The 16,023-nt window shown below is 39.0% G+C and overlaps 1 protein-coding gene across 6 annotated transcripts in view; it reads left to right on the top strand.

Annotated features, from left to right (window-relative positions):
- The window catches only part of fbxl2 (F-box and leucine-rich repeat protein 2), a 174,262-nt gene extending 160,061 nt beyond the window's left edge, over positions 1-14,201 (top strand). For all 6 annotated transcript variants that reach the window (XM_043688899.1, XM_043688900.1, XM_043688902.1 and 3 more), the window contains 2 exons: positions 10,370-10,582; positions 12,554-14,201. In XM_043688899.1, the coding sequence (XP_043544834.1) occupies positions 10,370-10,582; positions 12,554-12,661 (321 nt within the window). In that variant the 3' untranslated portion in view covers positions 12,662-14,201. The remainder of the gene's footprint in view (positions 1-10,369; positions 10,583-12,553) is intronic.
- Positions 14,202-16,023: the final 1,822 nt, after the last annotated feature.

Raw genomic sequence — 16,023 nt, 5'->3', positions numbered from 1 at the left:
GAGCGTTTCAGAGAATACCTCTGGGACACCCGGACCAACCAACCCAACCACCCTGTGGCTCAACATTTCAACTCCCCCTCCCACTCCACCAAGGATGTGCAGGTCTTTGGGCTCCTCCATCGCCAGACCACAACAACATGATGGTTGGAGGAAGAGCGCCTCATCTTCTGCCTAGGAACCCTCCAACCACAAGGCAGGAACGCGGGTTTCACCAGTTTCCTCATTTCCCCTCCCCCCACCTTGTCTCAGTCAAATCCATCGAATTCAGCACCGCCTTCCTAACCTGCAATCTTCTTCCTGACCTCTCCGCCCCCACCCCAGTCTGACCTATCACCCTCACCTTGACCTCTTTCCACCTATCACATTTCCGACGCCCCTCCCCCAGGTCCCTCCTCCCTACCTTTTATCTTAGCCTGCTGGACAAACTCTCCTCATTCCTGAAGAAGGGCTTATGCCCGAAACGTCGATTCTCCTGTTCCTTGGATGCTGCCTGACCTGCGCTTTTCCAGCAACACATTTTCAACTCTGATCTCCAGCATCTTCAGCCCTCACTTTCTCCTCGAAGATGTAACCTAAAAAGACAATTAGTGCCAGATTGTTCAGGAGTAAAAATAGGGGAGCATTTCTTACACAAAGGGTGGTAGAAATTTGAAGCTCTCTTTATTTTCCACCAACAGCTGCCAGACTCCGTTGGCAGTGCACTCACCTCTTGAGTCAAAGTTCCAGGTTTAAGCCCCACTTCAGTTTTTGAAGACAAAAGTCAAGACTGCCACTTTGTATTGAGGGAGTGCTATATTTTGCATGAAGCACTAAACTAAGGCCCTACCTGCTGTCACATTGAAGTAAAATATCTTAAATATCCATTGCATCTTTTTCTAACAGAATCAGAGATGTTATCCCCAGTGTCATGATCAACATCACACAAAGAAACTGATTATTTGATGCTTGTGGGAGCTTGCTATATTATAAGTGACTACAGTTTAAAAACTTCATCGGCTGTGAAGTGCTTGAGATGACCAGTGGTGATGAGGTTTTTCATATAAAGGCAAATTTTTATTAGTTTGCTTTCATTTGATGGTCTATCAGGTAAGTTTTAAACAGGAGATTAATTGTTGTTGGAAGTTAAGGAAAATATGATAAAGGTGGCTGTGTGGTATTTGGTCATGGATCATCTTAAATAATGCAACAGGCTTGAGGGCCTGATGATATACTACTTTTATCAACATATCCATTGCAGGACAGAATAGAGAGGTTGTTTACAATGGACATTCTGTAGTTTCACAGGATTTGACGATGGATTGATCTGTGGCAAATGGTATTTTAGTAATAAAAAGTCGGAGGAATGAAGACCCATTCAACCCCAACACCAAACCTTTTGATCACCCTATTTGGTACACTAATCTAAATCCGAACTTACCTCCTTTCTGTTCTCTTTTACAAATTACTAATCCACAATTCATTGGGACAAATGTTGACTTCAACTGGTAAATCAGTCTTTTGTGCAGTTCCTTTTCAGAGGCATTTCAGAAGTCTTGGAGTCACATGGTTTCCTTTGTCAAATTGGCCCTCACTGTACCTGTTCTAAAGTCAGTTGCTGAGTTTAATTGAAACAATTTTATTTTTTCTGTGGGTAAATGTTTTAAGTTCTAGACCACGCAATACCTAGTTTCCCTTTGGTAAGGTTTCCACTATAAGGTAACTCAGATTAATAAATACCTGGAAGTGTTTTCAGGCAATATGTACTTGAATACATCAATTACTTTCAGGTGTGCTGTCAATAGTTACATAATAGAAGTCAAAGGAACAAATTAAAATAAAGCCGAGCCTATTGTGTAGCCTTTTAAGTTATCAATTGTGATTGAACTCTCTAAAGGAATGAGAAAAAAGCCGGAAAAGCTTAATTTGGCTTGTACTTTCAGACCACATTCCAAAATGTCTGTGACAAAATGTCTAATATGGAAAGTTTTCAGTTTAATTATAGGTAATTGAATTGTTTGGCTGAAATGTTCATAATGTAAAATGAATTGTGTCAGAAGCAATGTGATTAAGATGTATATTTTTCAGTTTGTTTTACTTTAAAAACATGATTAGTGGATGTTCTTCATTGAAGAAAACCGTAACTTTTGGCTTTGTTGTGACCGCTACCTCTGATTCTCTCAATTTATATCATTTATATGAAAAATGGCATACACCATAAAGCTTCTCAGGACAATTCTCAAAAAATGATAATATAAAGAGAAAACAACATTAATGTTGTATGCGAAGAGTTTGCTGATTGATTGGCAAGTGGACTCTGGTAGAGGCGTTTTCATCGAGAATGTATCAGTTAATGATGAATGACAGCTGTGAAACTTTACATAAATTTTAAACCATGCACATTGACTCTGGTCAAGTCATTGCCCTGAAAAATAAACTAGAGAATGGCTGTCAACTGTTGTATTGAGTTGAGTTCCTGACTGCAAAGAACAAATCACTATTAATACATGTAGCTTCCAGTGTATATAAATATACTTGTTGGGATTCCTGCAGTTCCACATGCTGTACGATTGATCTAATTAGCAAGCTCATAAATAAGCCCAAGTCATTTGTTTACAATGCAAGCTTGATTATGAAATAGGGTGCAGCAAAGTCATTATCTGGGATAGTAGCACGCTTAATCAGATCATTGCTCCTTGTATATAAGCAACTCGTGAGCAGGTTATGATTTTGAGGTAATAATGGTAGTTAAACTATCGATTGTTCACCCTTTGTGTGAAGATTTGTAGTTCAGGTTCTGTTTCAGGTTGTAAGTTTGCTCGCTGAGCTGGAAGGTTTGTTCTTGGACGTTTCAGCACCATGCTAGGTAGCACCATCAGTGAGCTTCCATTGAAGCACTGGTGTTCTGTCCTGCTTTCTATCAAGCAACAGATGGTGGTGGACCCGACTCCACAACTAGAAAACTGTATTACAGCAGAACTGAAGAAACTCCACAAGACAAGTGAAATTAACAAAACAGACCTCCATAGAATGAAATCTGAAGAATCCAACTTAGCCCGTTTCTATGGATTACCAAAGATACACAAACCAGGGGCACCATGCCAACCCATAGTCTCACTTCTTGGTACACCGACATACAGACTAGCAAAGGAACTTTCATACAAACTGAAATATCTAGTAGAAGACTCACGCCACTCTATCCACTCCACCCAAAAATTCCTGAACATCATCAAGGTAGAGGTCGACGAGGTCATGGTATCCTTCAATATTACGGCCCTATTCACATTAATAAACATCACCCTGGCCAAAGAAACACTGGCTACACTACTAAATGAACCAAGGACACACACCAGACAACACCAACCCCATCAGCAAGGACAGTAAACTCAAACTAGTAGACCTGTGCCTCTCAACGCACTTTACCTTCAACAAAATGACCTACAAACAAATGAATGGGATACCTATGGGATCACCAATATCAGGATTCTTGGCAGAAGCAGTTATGCAGAGGTTGGAACGAGCAGCCCTTCCCATGAACAAGCCAAAGGTTTGGATCCACTATGTAGATGACACTTTTGTCATCACGAAACAGAACAAATTAGAAGAAACTCACCAACACATAAACAACATTCTTACTGATAGAAAGTTCATCAAAGAGGAAGAGAACAACAACAGACTCCCCTTCCTAGATGTCAGTCAAACGAAAAGCTAATGGAGAGCTGCAGACCAGCGTATGTAGGAAATAGACACACAGAGACCAGATACTCAACTACAGGAGCAATCATCCCACAAACAGAGCTGCATCAGGATATATTTAAACAAGCTACGACACACTGCAACACCCAGGAACTATGAGATGCTGAAGAAAAACAATTGGCCATGCTAAATTGCCCATAGTGTTAGGTGCATTAGTTAGGGGTATATAGGGTAAGGGGAATGGGTCTGGGTGGGTTACTCTTCGGTGGGTCGGGGTGGACTTGTTGGGCCAAAGGGCCTGTTTTCATACTGTAGGGAATCTAATCTAATCTAATCATAACCTTGTTAAAGGAGCAGCATTGTCAATGGTATATGAATTTCAAGTTGGAGATCACTGTACAAACAGTCATTTATATTACTGGATTGTGTTATAAATTACATGTATAAAGGGTCTAAAGGTATGGTTACTAAGTTTGCTGATAACAATGATGTCTTCCTTCAGTGTCAATAGATCAAAACCCTGGAACTTACTCTCTGACAGCATTGTGACCTGCACCAAACGGACTGCAGCAATTCAAGAAGGCAGCTTACCACCAATTTCTTGGGCAAATACGGCCATAAATAGGGCAATAAATGCTGGCCCAGCCAGATAAGCCCAGATGAAAGAATTAACTAATTAAGAAGAAAATCGCAAAATTAGTTGTGAAGAGGTCATAAGAAGGCTTTAGAAGAGCATGGGTTAAGTGAATAGCCAAAGATTTGACAAATGAAATATAATGTGGGAAATTGAGAAATCTTCCATTTTGGCAAGAAGAATAAAGAGGCCTATTATCTAAATGGTGAGAGATTGCAGAGCCACCGAGATAGAGGGATTTGGGTGTCCTTGTGCACAAAGCACACAAGATTAGTTTGCAGGCAGAACAAGTAATTGTGTAAATTCATGGAATGTTATTGATTATTGTGAAGGGAATTGAATGCAAAAGGTGGAGGTGCTTATACTTCAGCTATAGAGAGCACTGATGAGCCTACCTACTGAAGAACTACGTACAGTATTTGTCACCTTATTTAAGAAAGGATGTTAATGCCTTGGAAGCAAACCAGAGAAAATTTACTAAACTAATACTTGGAATAGTTGGGTTGTCTTATGAGGAAAAATTGGACAAGCTAGGCTTGTATCCACTGGAGTTTGTAAGAATATAGAATCACAGAGATGTACAGCACGGAAACAGACCCTTTGGACCAACTCGTCCATGCTGACCAGATATCCTAAATTAATCTTGTCCCATTTGCCAGCATTTGGCCTATACCCCTCTAAGCCCTTCCTATTCATATACCCATCCAGATGCTTTCTAAATGTTGTAATTGTACCAGCTTCCACCATTTCTTCTGGCAGCTCATTCCATACACACACCATCTTCTGAGTGAAAAAGTTGCTCCTTAGGTGTTTTTTATATCTTTCCCCCCTCACCCTAAACTGTATGCCCTCTAGTTCTGGACTCTCCCAACCCAGGCAAATGACTTTTTTATTTACCCTATCCATGCCTCTCATGATTTTTATAAGCCTCTATAAAGTCACTCCTCAGCCTCCGACACTCAAGGGAAATCAACCACAGCCTACTCAGCCTCTCCGTATAGCTCAAACCCTCCAACGCTGGCAACATCCTTGTATATTATTTCTGAACCCTTTCAAGTCTCAGGGAGACAAGAATTGCACAGTGTTCTAAAAGTGGCCTTACCAATGTCCTTTATAACCGCAACATGACCTCCCAACTCTTACACTCAATGCTCTGACCAATGAAGGAAAGCATACCAAATACCACCTCCACTGTCCTATTTACCAGAGACTCCACTTCGAAGGAGCTATGAACCTGCATGCCAAGGTCTCTTTGTTCGCCAACATTCCCCAGGGTCTTACCATTAAGTGTACAAGTCCTGCCCTGATTTGCCTTTCCAAAGTGCAGCATCTCAGATTTATTGAAATTAAACTCCATCTGCCACTCCTCAGCCTATTGGCCCATCTGATCAAGATCCCGTTGTACTCTGAGGTAACCTCCTTCGCTGTCCACTGCAACTCCAATGTTACTAACTTACTAACTATATCTCTTATGCTCACATCCAAATCGTTTATATAACTGATGGAAAGCAGTGGACCCAGCAACGATCCTTGTGGCACATCGCTGGTCACAGGCCTCCTGTCTGAAAAGCAACCTCCACCACCACCCTCTGATTTCTATCTTCAAGCCAGTTCTGTATCCAAGTGAAGATGGTATTTGGTATGCTTTCCTTCATTGGTTCTCCCTATATTCTGTATGATCTAACCTTGCTAACCAGTCTACCATGAGGAACCTCTTCGTACACCTTATTCGAGTTAGCAATTTTTGAGAAGATTGGTAACTCAGGTTGATAAGTATGTCAGTTAGCCTGCTGAACTGTAAGATTTTGTTTCCATATAGATCGCATCCGCTGCTGTCCCCTCATCAATCCTCTTCATTACTTCTTCAAAAACCTCAATCAAATTAGTGAGACATAATTTCCCATGCTTAAACCCTGATGTAGCTTAAGAAGAACCTGAGGTATCTTGATAGGGTGGATGTGGAAAGGAGGTTTGCCCTTGTGGAAGAATCTGGTCCTAGGATGTCACGGTTTAAAAATAAGGGATTGCTCGTTCAAAACAGCACGGTGGCACAGTGGTTAGCACTGCTGCCTCACAGCGCCAGAGACCTGGGTTCAATTCCCGCCTCAGGCAACCGACTGACTGTGTGGAGTTTGCACATTCTCCCCGTGTCTGCGTGGGTTTCCTACGGGTGCTCCGGTTTCCTCCCACAGTCCAAAGATGTGCAGGTCAGGTGAATTGGCCATGCTAAATTGCCCGTAGTGTTAGGTGCAGAGGTAAATATAGGGGAATGGGTCTGGGTGGGTTGCGCTTGGGCGGGTCGGTGTGGACTTGTTGGGCCGAAGGCCCTGTTTCCACACTGTAAGTAATCTAATCTAATCTAATCTAAGTAATCTAATGTAAATCTTTTTTTTTACTCACTTAGTCGTGAGCAGTTAAAACTCTTCCTGAAAAGACAGTTGAAGCAGAGTCTTGAAATATTTTTCAGACTGAGGCAGATTATTGAAAGGCATGTGGGCAAAAGGTTATTGCGATATGGGCTATGAAATTGTCATCAGATCAGCCATGATCTTATTAATTAGGCTTGATGTGCTGAGTGGCCTCCTCTTCCACCTCCCATATTGGTGTGTGTGGAGGTGTCTCCTCTGGACTGACTGCTGGCTTTAACTGATGTTTATCTTGAAGGGTCAAATTCTGTTGGATCAGATTTCGATCTTGAAATAATTTTCATGGAAACAGTTCCTTGAGTCGTCTTGGAACCAATGAATTTCCTTGGTGATGCAAAGAATAATTGATTTATTGTTGTCACATATACCTAGATAGTGAAAGAGACTGCTTTCCATACTACACAGGCAGATTGTACCATGCAAAGTGCATCAGGACAGCAGAGCAGACTGCAGAATAGTGTTACAGGTGCAGAGAGAGAGATCTGAATTTATGTTCAAAAGTTCCTTTCAAAAGTTTGATAATGGAGAAGAAGCTGTTTTTTGATCTATTCATAAGTGTATACAACCTTTTATATCTTCTGCCTGACAGAATAAGGTAGAAGAGAGTTTAACTGTGGTAGGGGAGTCTTTGATTATGTTGGTTGCTTTCCTGAGGCAGCAGAAAGTATACATGGAATCAATGACGCAAGGCTGGTTTGCATGATGGACTGGGCTGTGTTTATGACTGTAGTTTCTTGCAGTCTTGGGAAGAGCAATTGCCAAACCAGCCCATGATGCATCGAGATAGAGGAGTGTATGATAGCCAGATTTCAAAATGGTTGCGATCTGAGAAACTAGTGTTAATATAATGCAAAGGTTAAAGACTGTTAGAATGATGTAAAAATGCCTTTAGCAAATCAGGCCATTATAACAGATTTTGAGCAGCAATGATGGAATAAGTAAATTCCATAATACCCAAGGAACAGTTAATGAGTACTTTCAGATCTGACGTAAATACAGGTTGTGTTTTGCTATGACACGTATTTCGTTAATGTGAATTTGTTGTAATGTGATTGATGAATTTGGGGGTACTGTGTCTCAAGTGCAAACTTTTAAAGCATGAATAGGCTGTGATGCAATTCCAGCCCCTTTAGTTTAAATGGTGCTGATATTGTGCCATTTTCTTATAACACTGGGTGTACAAAAACTACCATGTTATAGCATTTTGATTGACCCCATTAGTGGAGATGCAGGGATGAAAGCAAAGTACTGCAACTACTGGAATTTATTTTTGAGTGCTAGAGAAACTCAGCAAGTCTGGCAGCATCTCTGTAGAGATAAAAGAGTTAATGTTTCAGGTCTGTTATGAGTCTTTGGAACTCTGGAGATGTGAACTCCAAAGGAGCAGAGAGGCAGAGGCTGAATCCTGATGCATTTTGAGGAAGGGTTTGAAAATAATGAATCATCTTAAAAAAAAAATGATATTGCATTTAGTTTTCAGTGTTCATTTTTCAACAGTATGAGGCACAGATTGGTTTAAATGTTCTCCCAATTCATTAAGTACAGTAATGAAGATTGATGCAAGATCAAGGAACATAAAAATGCCACCTCCTTTAGTTTTGATAACACATTGAGATTGTTGAAGAGATTTGCAATTCCATGTAAAGTAACTGCAGTAGGCGTATCTTCAGTGATTTAGTTTCCAGAGAGATGCCTAGCCTGTTGAGTAAATCTATGAAAAAGGCACAAATGAAAGTTGACATGGAGCCTATTGAAATTTAGATTTTAAGTGAGTGGATTTGTAATAACATTATTGTATTCCGTTCACAAAGTCTGGTTTTTCTAATCAGCATTAGACGAATATTAATGTCAACAGTCAATGAAAATCAGAAGAAAAAAGCAAATTGTCTAGAGGTTGCATAAACTATTTGATCATTCCCCTTAATATTATTCTTAAAAGAACACTCTTAAAGGAACCATGTGATGATCAATAAAATGTTGGATAAAATTTGAACTGAATTAAACTGCAAGTTGCAATCACCCTGGCATGAGTAATTTGTGCAGAACAATTTGTTGCAGATGATTGGAGGGTGCAGTCACTTCCAACTAAATGTTGTCTTCTGTTGTGCAATAGTCCTCCTGCTTTAGAGGTCACTATGGTTAATTCAATTTGTTGTTCCTGACAGCATTACGCAGGCAGGTTTTCATCAAGCTGAGGTCTTGCAGCAAGTGTGGAGAGCACTGAAGTATCCTAATAAGAGCAGAGGTTTAAATTTCAAATTTGGTGTATTCGTAAGAAGTTGTAAGGAATGGATATCTAAAATATTAAGATGATACGAGGGTTTCTGCTTCAGCTGCTCTTTTCAGGCAGTAAATTCCACCTTCTGGGCAAAATGAATTTCCTATCAGCCCCTCTAGATCTTCTGCCCCTTACCTTAAATCTATCATTGATTCATCTACAAGGGAAAGAAGTTCTGTCCTGACTATGCCCCTCAATTCATCTCAATTATGTCCCTGCGTAATCTCTGCTCCAAGGAAAACAAGATTCAAAAAGTGTGGCACTGGAAAAGAACAGCAGATCAGATTGCATCTGAGGAGGAGGACAGTCAATGGTTTGGGCATAAGCCCTTCATCATGTGTCTGAAACATCAACTCCCCTGCTTCTCAGATGTTGCCTGACCTGATGTACTTTTTCAGCGCCATACTTTCTTTCAACTCTACAATCTTTCTTCATAACTACAATGTCAACCACATTGCTTAGAGTCTGAGGCCAAACCACGTTTGGATAGCAAGTTCCTTCCCTAAAGGATATAGTGAACCAGATTTTTATTTAAACAATGGGTTCAAGGTCATCATTAGATACAATTTAAAATTGCTATTAGGTTTAAATTTCACCATCTGCCATAGCAGGATTTGGTCCCCAGAACATTTGCTTGAGTCTGAATTAATAGTCTAGTGATAATACCACTAGGCAATTGACTTCCCCTAAGTCTAGTCTTGCAATATTGCAATATTTGAAAGGAAATTCCAATGATTTGTTTGAACATATTTGTTGCTTCTCACACTGAGAACCATAAACCTTTGGAAATAAAAACCAACTGCTGGAAATAATCAGATCTGGCTGCATATACGTAGAGAGAATGCTGGGTTAACATTTCACATCTGCAACCTTTTATACAGAAATAGGGAACGTTATGACCCTGTGAAGAAAGGGAGAAAGGACAGAAGCAAAGTCATGTGGAAAGGTGGGGGCAGAAAAATTATTGACATAGGACTGGTTTTGTTTACACTTTTGCCGCCTTTGCTTTCTATTTTCCTCGTATTTGGTCATATGCTTTTGCTCCTCTGTCTTCACCAAAGCCCCATACACTCCTTCAGGTGAAAACTGATTCATTCATGGCTTTCAAAAGGGAGTTGCATATTTGCAGGAAACGGGCATATGGAACTAGCTGTGTAATCTTGCTGAGAACCTGCATATGGTGCCCTCCTAGCTGTAAATATTACATGATTCCTAACTGTATGTATTTCTGAAGCAGACTGTGAAGTGACACCTTTGCCAATTATATACTTTTGCAATCCAAGGAAATAAAAGTTGTTGATATTTCATCAATTCTGTTTTGTAATGTAAATCACATTTTTAGTTATTTTTGTCTTGCAGAGTTTATCTCATTGTGAACTGATTACAGATGATGGTATCCGTCACTTAAGCAACAGTCCCTGTGGCCATGAAAGACTTCAGGTTGTAGAATTGGACAATTGTCCCCTCATCACTGATGTGACACTTGAACACTTGAAGAACTGTCACAACCTGGAGAGAATAGAATTGTATGACTGTCAGCAAGTCACTCGGGCAGGAATCAAAAGAATAAGGGTAAAGGACAATTTAGGCTCAATTTCTTCATTTTTGACTAACAGTGTACCAGATTGAATTTTAGTGCTTGAGAATTGTGGTAAATTGAATACCTGGTGTTATACTGACCACATTGGCCAGGCAAGTCTGATTTAATTATCTATCTGGTCTTTAGCCAGCTTAGCCCAACAAACTTATGTAAATTTGTTTCAGCACTAACTGAATTTGATGTGACAATTGATGTAACAATAGTCTGTGTATGGTTACTCCTTGAATAATAATTTTTCTGAAGTCACCATGGAAAAGAGATTGAAAGGTCATCACCAAAAGAGGGAGAAATTGAAAAGGAATTCTAATTAAAATTGACAGCAAATGAGAAAAAGGAATTAGTGTTCAAGATGATGCAAAATAGGCAGAATTGGAATATAGTCCTCGAGATGTACAACACGGAAACAGACCCTTCAGACCAACTAGTCCATGCTGACCAGATATCCCAACCTAATCTACACCCCTTTGCCAGCACTTGGCCATATCCCTCTAAACCCTTCATTCATAAATCCATCCAGATGCCTTTTAAATGTTGCAACTGTACCAGCACTCCCTCTGGCAGCTCCCATGCCCTCTAGTTCTAGACACCCCACCCCAGGGAAAAAGACTTTGTCTATTTATTCCTATCCATTGCCCCTCATGATTTTGTAAAACTCTGAGGTCACCCCTCAGCCTTTAATGCTCCCAGTGCCTCATATTTAATACTATTGACTGCAATGGAATTGAACATTAAGCATTGTGACCAACCCAACAGTGCCTACAGTGAATTTCTAGTCCCTTATTTTCTAGACATAAGGGACAGTGTGATGTGTCGAGAAACTGACCGAACAAAGATTGACTGGTTTCAACTTAAAACCACTTGTTGATTTTCTGTTACATAAAATAATGGAAATACAAATTTCTGCAGTACATTTGAGCATTTTAAATCTACAAACCTGGAAAGTGTAGACCTAATTAAAGTATTGACACAATTGTTTTAACTCATTGGCCTTAATTTTAGTGAGAGTACAGTAAAGGTCCACATGAACTTGATAGCAGGTAGTCAACTGAGACATCAGCCACATTTAAATAAAACTTTCTGGACTCTTTTCTGAAATACAGTCAAGAAGCACAAATATTAGACTTTGAGCTGTTTGAGGGGTCACACATTGTGCATTAGGAAATTGTGTCAAAAATGAACTTGGAATTACATTTGGTTCTGTTGCTAAAATTTATTTGGATAATCAATTTGAACACTATGAACCAGTGCAGTTGGGCAGTATAATAAAAATCTTTTCATCAAAAATAATTCTTTGATATATTTAGAAGTAAATAGACGTGTTAACTCTGCTTTCTTTCCATAGATGCTACCAGATCTGCTTAGTGTTGCTAGCAATTTGTTTTCATTTCAGATCTCCAGCATCTGCAGTTCCTTGTCTGATATATAAATACAAGTGTTCCTTGATATGGTCTGTTGTAACTATTGCAAAGAATAAGCATTTTAATAAAGGTGTCCCATCCTCCACCAAATTTAAATGCATTGGGGGAAATAATTACAGAGGAACCTCGATTATCTGAAGGTCACGGGCAGTATTTCATTCGGTTAATCGAATTCCAGATAATTGAACGCCAGATAACTTAGTTTAGCCGCCTTGCAATCTTGCTGGATAATTGAATGTCGAATGATCGAGGTTCCTCTGTACAGTTTAATTAGTGTGCCCTAGTCTGTTCTTAATTTGAACAGACTGACCTAGCATCAGAGATTGCAGATAACACAAATAGATTATGTTTTGCACTAAATTTTATTGATTCCACCCTGATTATGACGACTGTGGAGAGAAAAACAAGGTTTGAGCTATCAGGCTTGTTCAGTATTTCTTTTTATAAATCAGATTTCCAGCATGTACAACATTCTGCTTCCCTATTATTGTATGAAGTGCTTTGTGCTTTCTTCACTCTTTCTAGGCCCATCTACCAGACATCAAGGTTCATGCTTACTTCGCCCCAGTTACCCCTCCACCTTCAGTGGGAGGTAGTGGACAACGGCTTTGCAGATGCTGCATTATCCTTTGACATGAGACTTTGCAATTAAGAAATACTGTGAAAGTGACTTGTTCTTGCACTTGTGATCTGGAGTCTCCAAATAGGGGAAAAGCTCTGGGAGGAAATCACTACACAACCTGATTTACCTAACTTTTTGTCAACTTTACTGAAAATAGCAAAGTTAATGGAACTAGGTGAGAGAAAGGTCTAAACTTGGACCAACTGTTAAAGAAAAGTGGGGGGGGAATAAATGATACAAGATCCCATGAAATAATAAAAATTCCGATGCAAATACTATGACCTCACTACCATCCCCTACTATTACTGCTGAAATGAAGACCATACTTCGAAATTAGCATTCAACAATGGTACAGACTGCTTCACTAACCAATTGCATTGTGATGTGTCACGCATGTAGCTGATGAAATGACATTGGTTAATGGGCCCCAGGCCTCAACATTGTAGAGATTGGGATAATTTTATTTCAGTACATGTAGCTGTGGGAAGTTTGCTGTTTGGCAGCACTTTGATTCACATAATAATGAAACTGCATCTCTTCCATTAAGACCGACATTCTCGGTACACATTAGCTAATTTGATAACTGCATCTGTTGAACATCTTGTTTGAGCAGGATACAAATAAGTAATCTTTTGTGAAAACATAATTGGTTTTATCTGAAGTGACTTGTGATATTTAACTGGATCTGAGTAAGGCATGATTATTTCTAGGATTAAAGCCAATTTTAAAACTTTATCTGCATATCACAGTACAAATGTAATTTTGGAATTCTGAATAATATGCAGTAGTCAGCAAATGTTTTCTGTTCATTTCTGCATAGGCACACTTGTCTTTTTACAGCAGGAATGGTAAAAATATTTAATCTAAATTGCTGTAAAATACCTTTATCCTAAATCTGGGGGTGAAAAGGTTGTCAAATATCAGTGTATAAATTCAAAATTGATAAACTAGATTCTTAGCAAATGTTTATAGCTTTACTGTAAATCTTGCAATCTTACCATTAAATGTACCTTAAAAATGGAATAAAGTAGTAATTCCAATTTCTTTGTCTAGTACTTCTCTACAATGAAACCTGATGGAATCCAAATTTATAATTAAGGGGAGTATGCAGTTAAAGTTTAAGTACACTAGAGAATTGAGTGATTACATGAACAACCACAGCCTTTAATGGTAAAAGATAAAAAACTATCAAATTAAAATCAGTGTATACTTATATTCCAGTTGTAATGCAAAATAATTATACATTTAACATCTATCATGCTTTTTTAGATTGTAGTTTTCAGTGAACAATTTTTCTAAGTTTGTAGAAGTCTTATCAAATAGACAGGTCTTAAATAATTTTACCAAAATAAGTTGTTAACAATTGGCCAACTGGTTAAATGATAAGCCAGGTTTACAGAATTGTATTTGATTATTTTATCAGTCAATGTTACACCTATGTGGGTTTGTTGCCAACATGGTGAGATAAAGTGTACACATGTTTGTTGAGTACCTCCTTGGTTACCATGGATGTAAATGCTCAATTAAAATTCAGAAAAATCTAGCTCTTAACTGACAGTTGTCAATTTTATTCAATCCATAAATTTATGTAAAAACTAGTTTTCAAAATCAACAATCATGAATTGCATGAGTTTTAGGGGCAGGTTAGTGGTTAGCACTTCTGCCTCACAGCACCAGGATCCCAGGTTCGATTCCAGCCTCAGGTGACTGTGTGTGGAGTTTGCACATTCTCCCTGTGTCTGCGTGAGTTTCCTCTGGGTGCTCTGGTTTCCTCCGGTTTCCTCCCACAATCCAAAGATGTGCACGTCGGGTGAACTGGCTATACTAAATTGCCCATAGTGTTTGGTGCATTAGTCTGAGGGAAATGGGTCTGGGTGGGTTACTCTTCAGAGGGTCAGTCTGGACTGGGTTGGGCTGAAGGGCCTGTTTCCACATGGTTAGATTCCCCACAATGATTAAATATAAGACAAAACCGAAATGGAGAAACTCAGGTGTGTCAGAATCTGTAAAGAGAGAGTTAATGTTTTGAGTCCAGTAACCCTTTTTCAAAATGAGACTCCTCTCTTCAGGGAAGTAGGGAGATAGAAAGCAAGAAATTAGCTGGTTAGTCCAATATCTGTCATGGGGAAAATTTTAGAATCTTCAATTCATTCTTGTAGCATCCTCATGGTTTTGTGAAATCACGTTTGCTTTAAGTTACTTGCGACGTCCTGAAAGAACTTTAGAGGGTGACTGGAAGACATACAATACTTAAACTTCCTGGAGACATTTGACATGGTGCTAACATAAGTTACACCATGTCAAATGGTGTAACCTCTGTTAGCACCAAATAAGAGCATTAATGTCGGAGGGAACATTAACATGGATACATAATTTGTTGACTATTAAAGCAGAGACAGAGCATAAATGGGTAATTTTCACGATGAATTAAGGACATCCTGCCAATGGCTCAACTGTCCATTTGAAGTTAACATTTCCTGGGCAATTCCCATGCAACTCAGGTTCCTACGGTCTCTGCTATCGAGATCAGAATATTGGCTAAAATGTTGAAAAGAAAAGGTCCTAAGAATCCCTGAATGTTAACAGATGAAAAATATCAAAAGGAAAGTAGTCTTCACTATGTTGACTGCATGGGTATATCTTTCAAAAACATCTTCACCAATCTGTGTTCTTCCGACATGTTAACAGATACAAAAATCAATATATACTGCATTTTCTGTGGAACTGCTGTTACTATGAGTGAACACTTCAAAAATACCATTTTAGTTTTTAATTTTTGTTCCACATGAAATACAGGAGTTAAAAGATCCTGGAAATCTTAAAATAGTAAAATGCACTGCATATCAGCAGGCATCTAGAAACAAAAAGCTAGTGCTTCATGTAGGACTCTGCTTTGCTATTTAATCAAGATGGCATAAGCCAAATTTAGAATATTTCACAACCCTCGGTTAAATGCCAACATTCCACAGTGTTGTACAGAATTGATAATTAAACTACATGGACATTTGCTGTCACATTAGTGTTAGCATTACAGAGAGTTTGAGACATTTGCAAAATATGATTTTAATCATGTGATATTAATTATGGGATAAATTCACCAAGTCAAAACTAAGTTGCTGATGTTTCACAAGTTAACTAATCTAATTACAAATTGCATCCCAAACAGGAATCTGTTAAAATGTGTTTTGTTCTTGGTATATTTAAAAGCAATTTTGACAACCAACAAGTTGAAGTGAACAGCCAAACTAACAAGTTTATTTTTACCTTTGGTAACTTCTAATCATTTTTAATCAGTTTGCAAATTTTGTGATACAATCATGGCAGGTGGGACTTGAACCCTAACCTCATGGTCCAGAGGCAGGGATATAATCAC

The sequence above is a fragment of the Chiloscyllium plagiosum genome, chromosome 4 (assembly GCF_004010195.1).
Source record: "Chiloscyllium plagiosum isolate BGI_BamShark_2017 chromosome 4, ASM401019v2, whole genome shotgun sequence".
In the NCBI taxonomy this organism is placed as follows: Eukaryota; Metazoa; Chordata; class Chondrichthyes; order Orectolobiformes; family Hemiscylliidae; genus Chiloscyllium; species Chiloscyllium plagiosum.
Note: the sequence above shows the minus strand (reverse complement) of the source record. Positions and strands in the feature narration are given on the sequence as shown.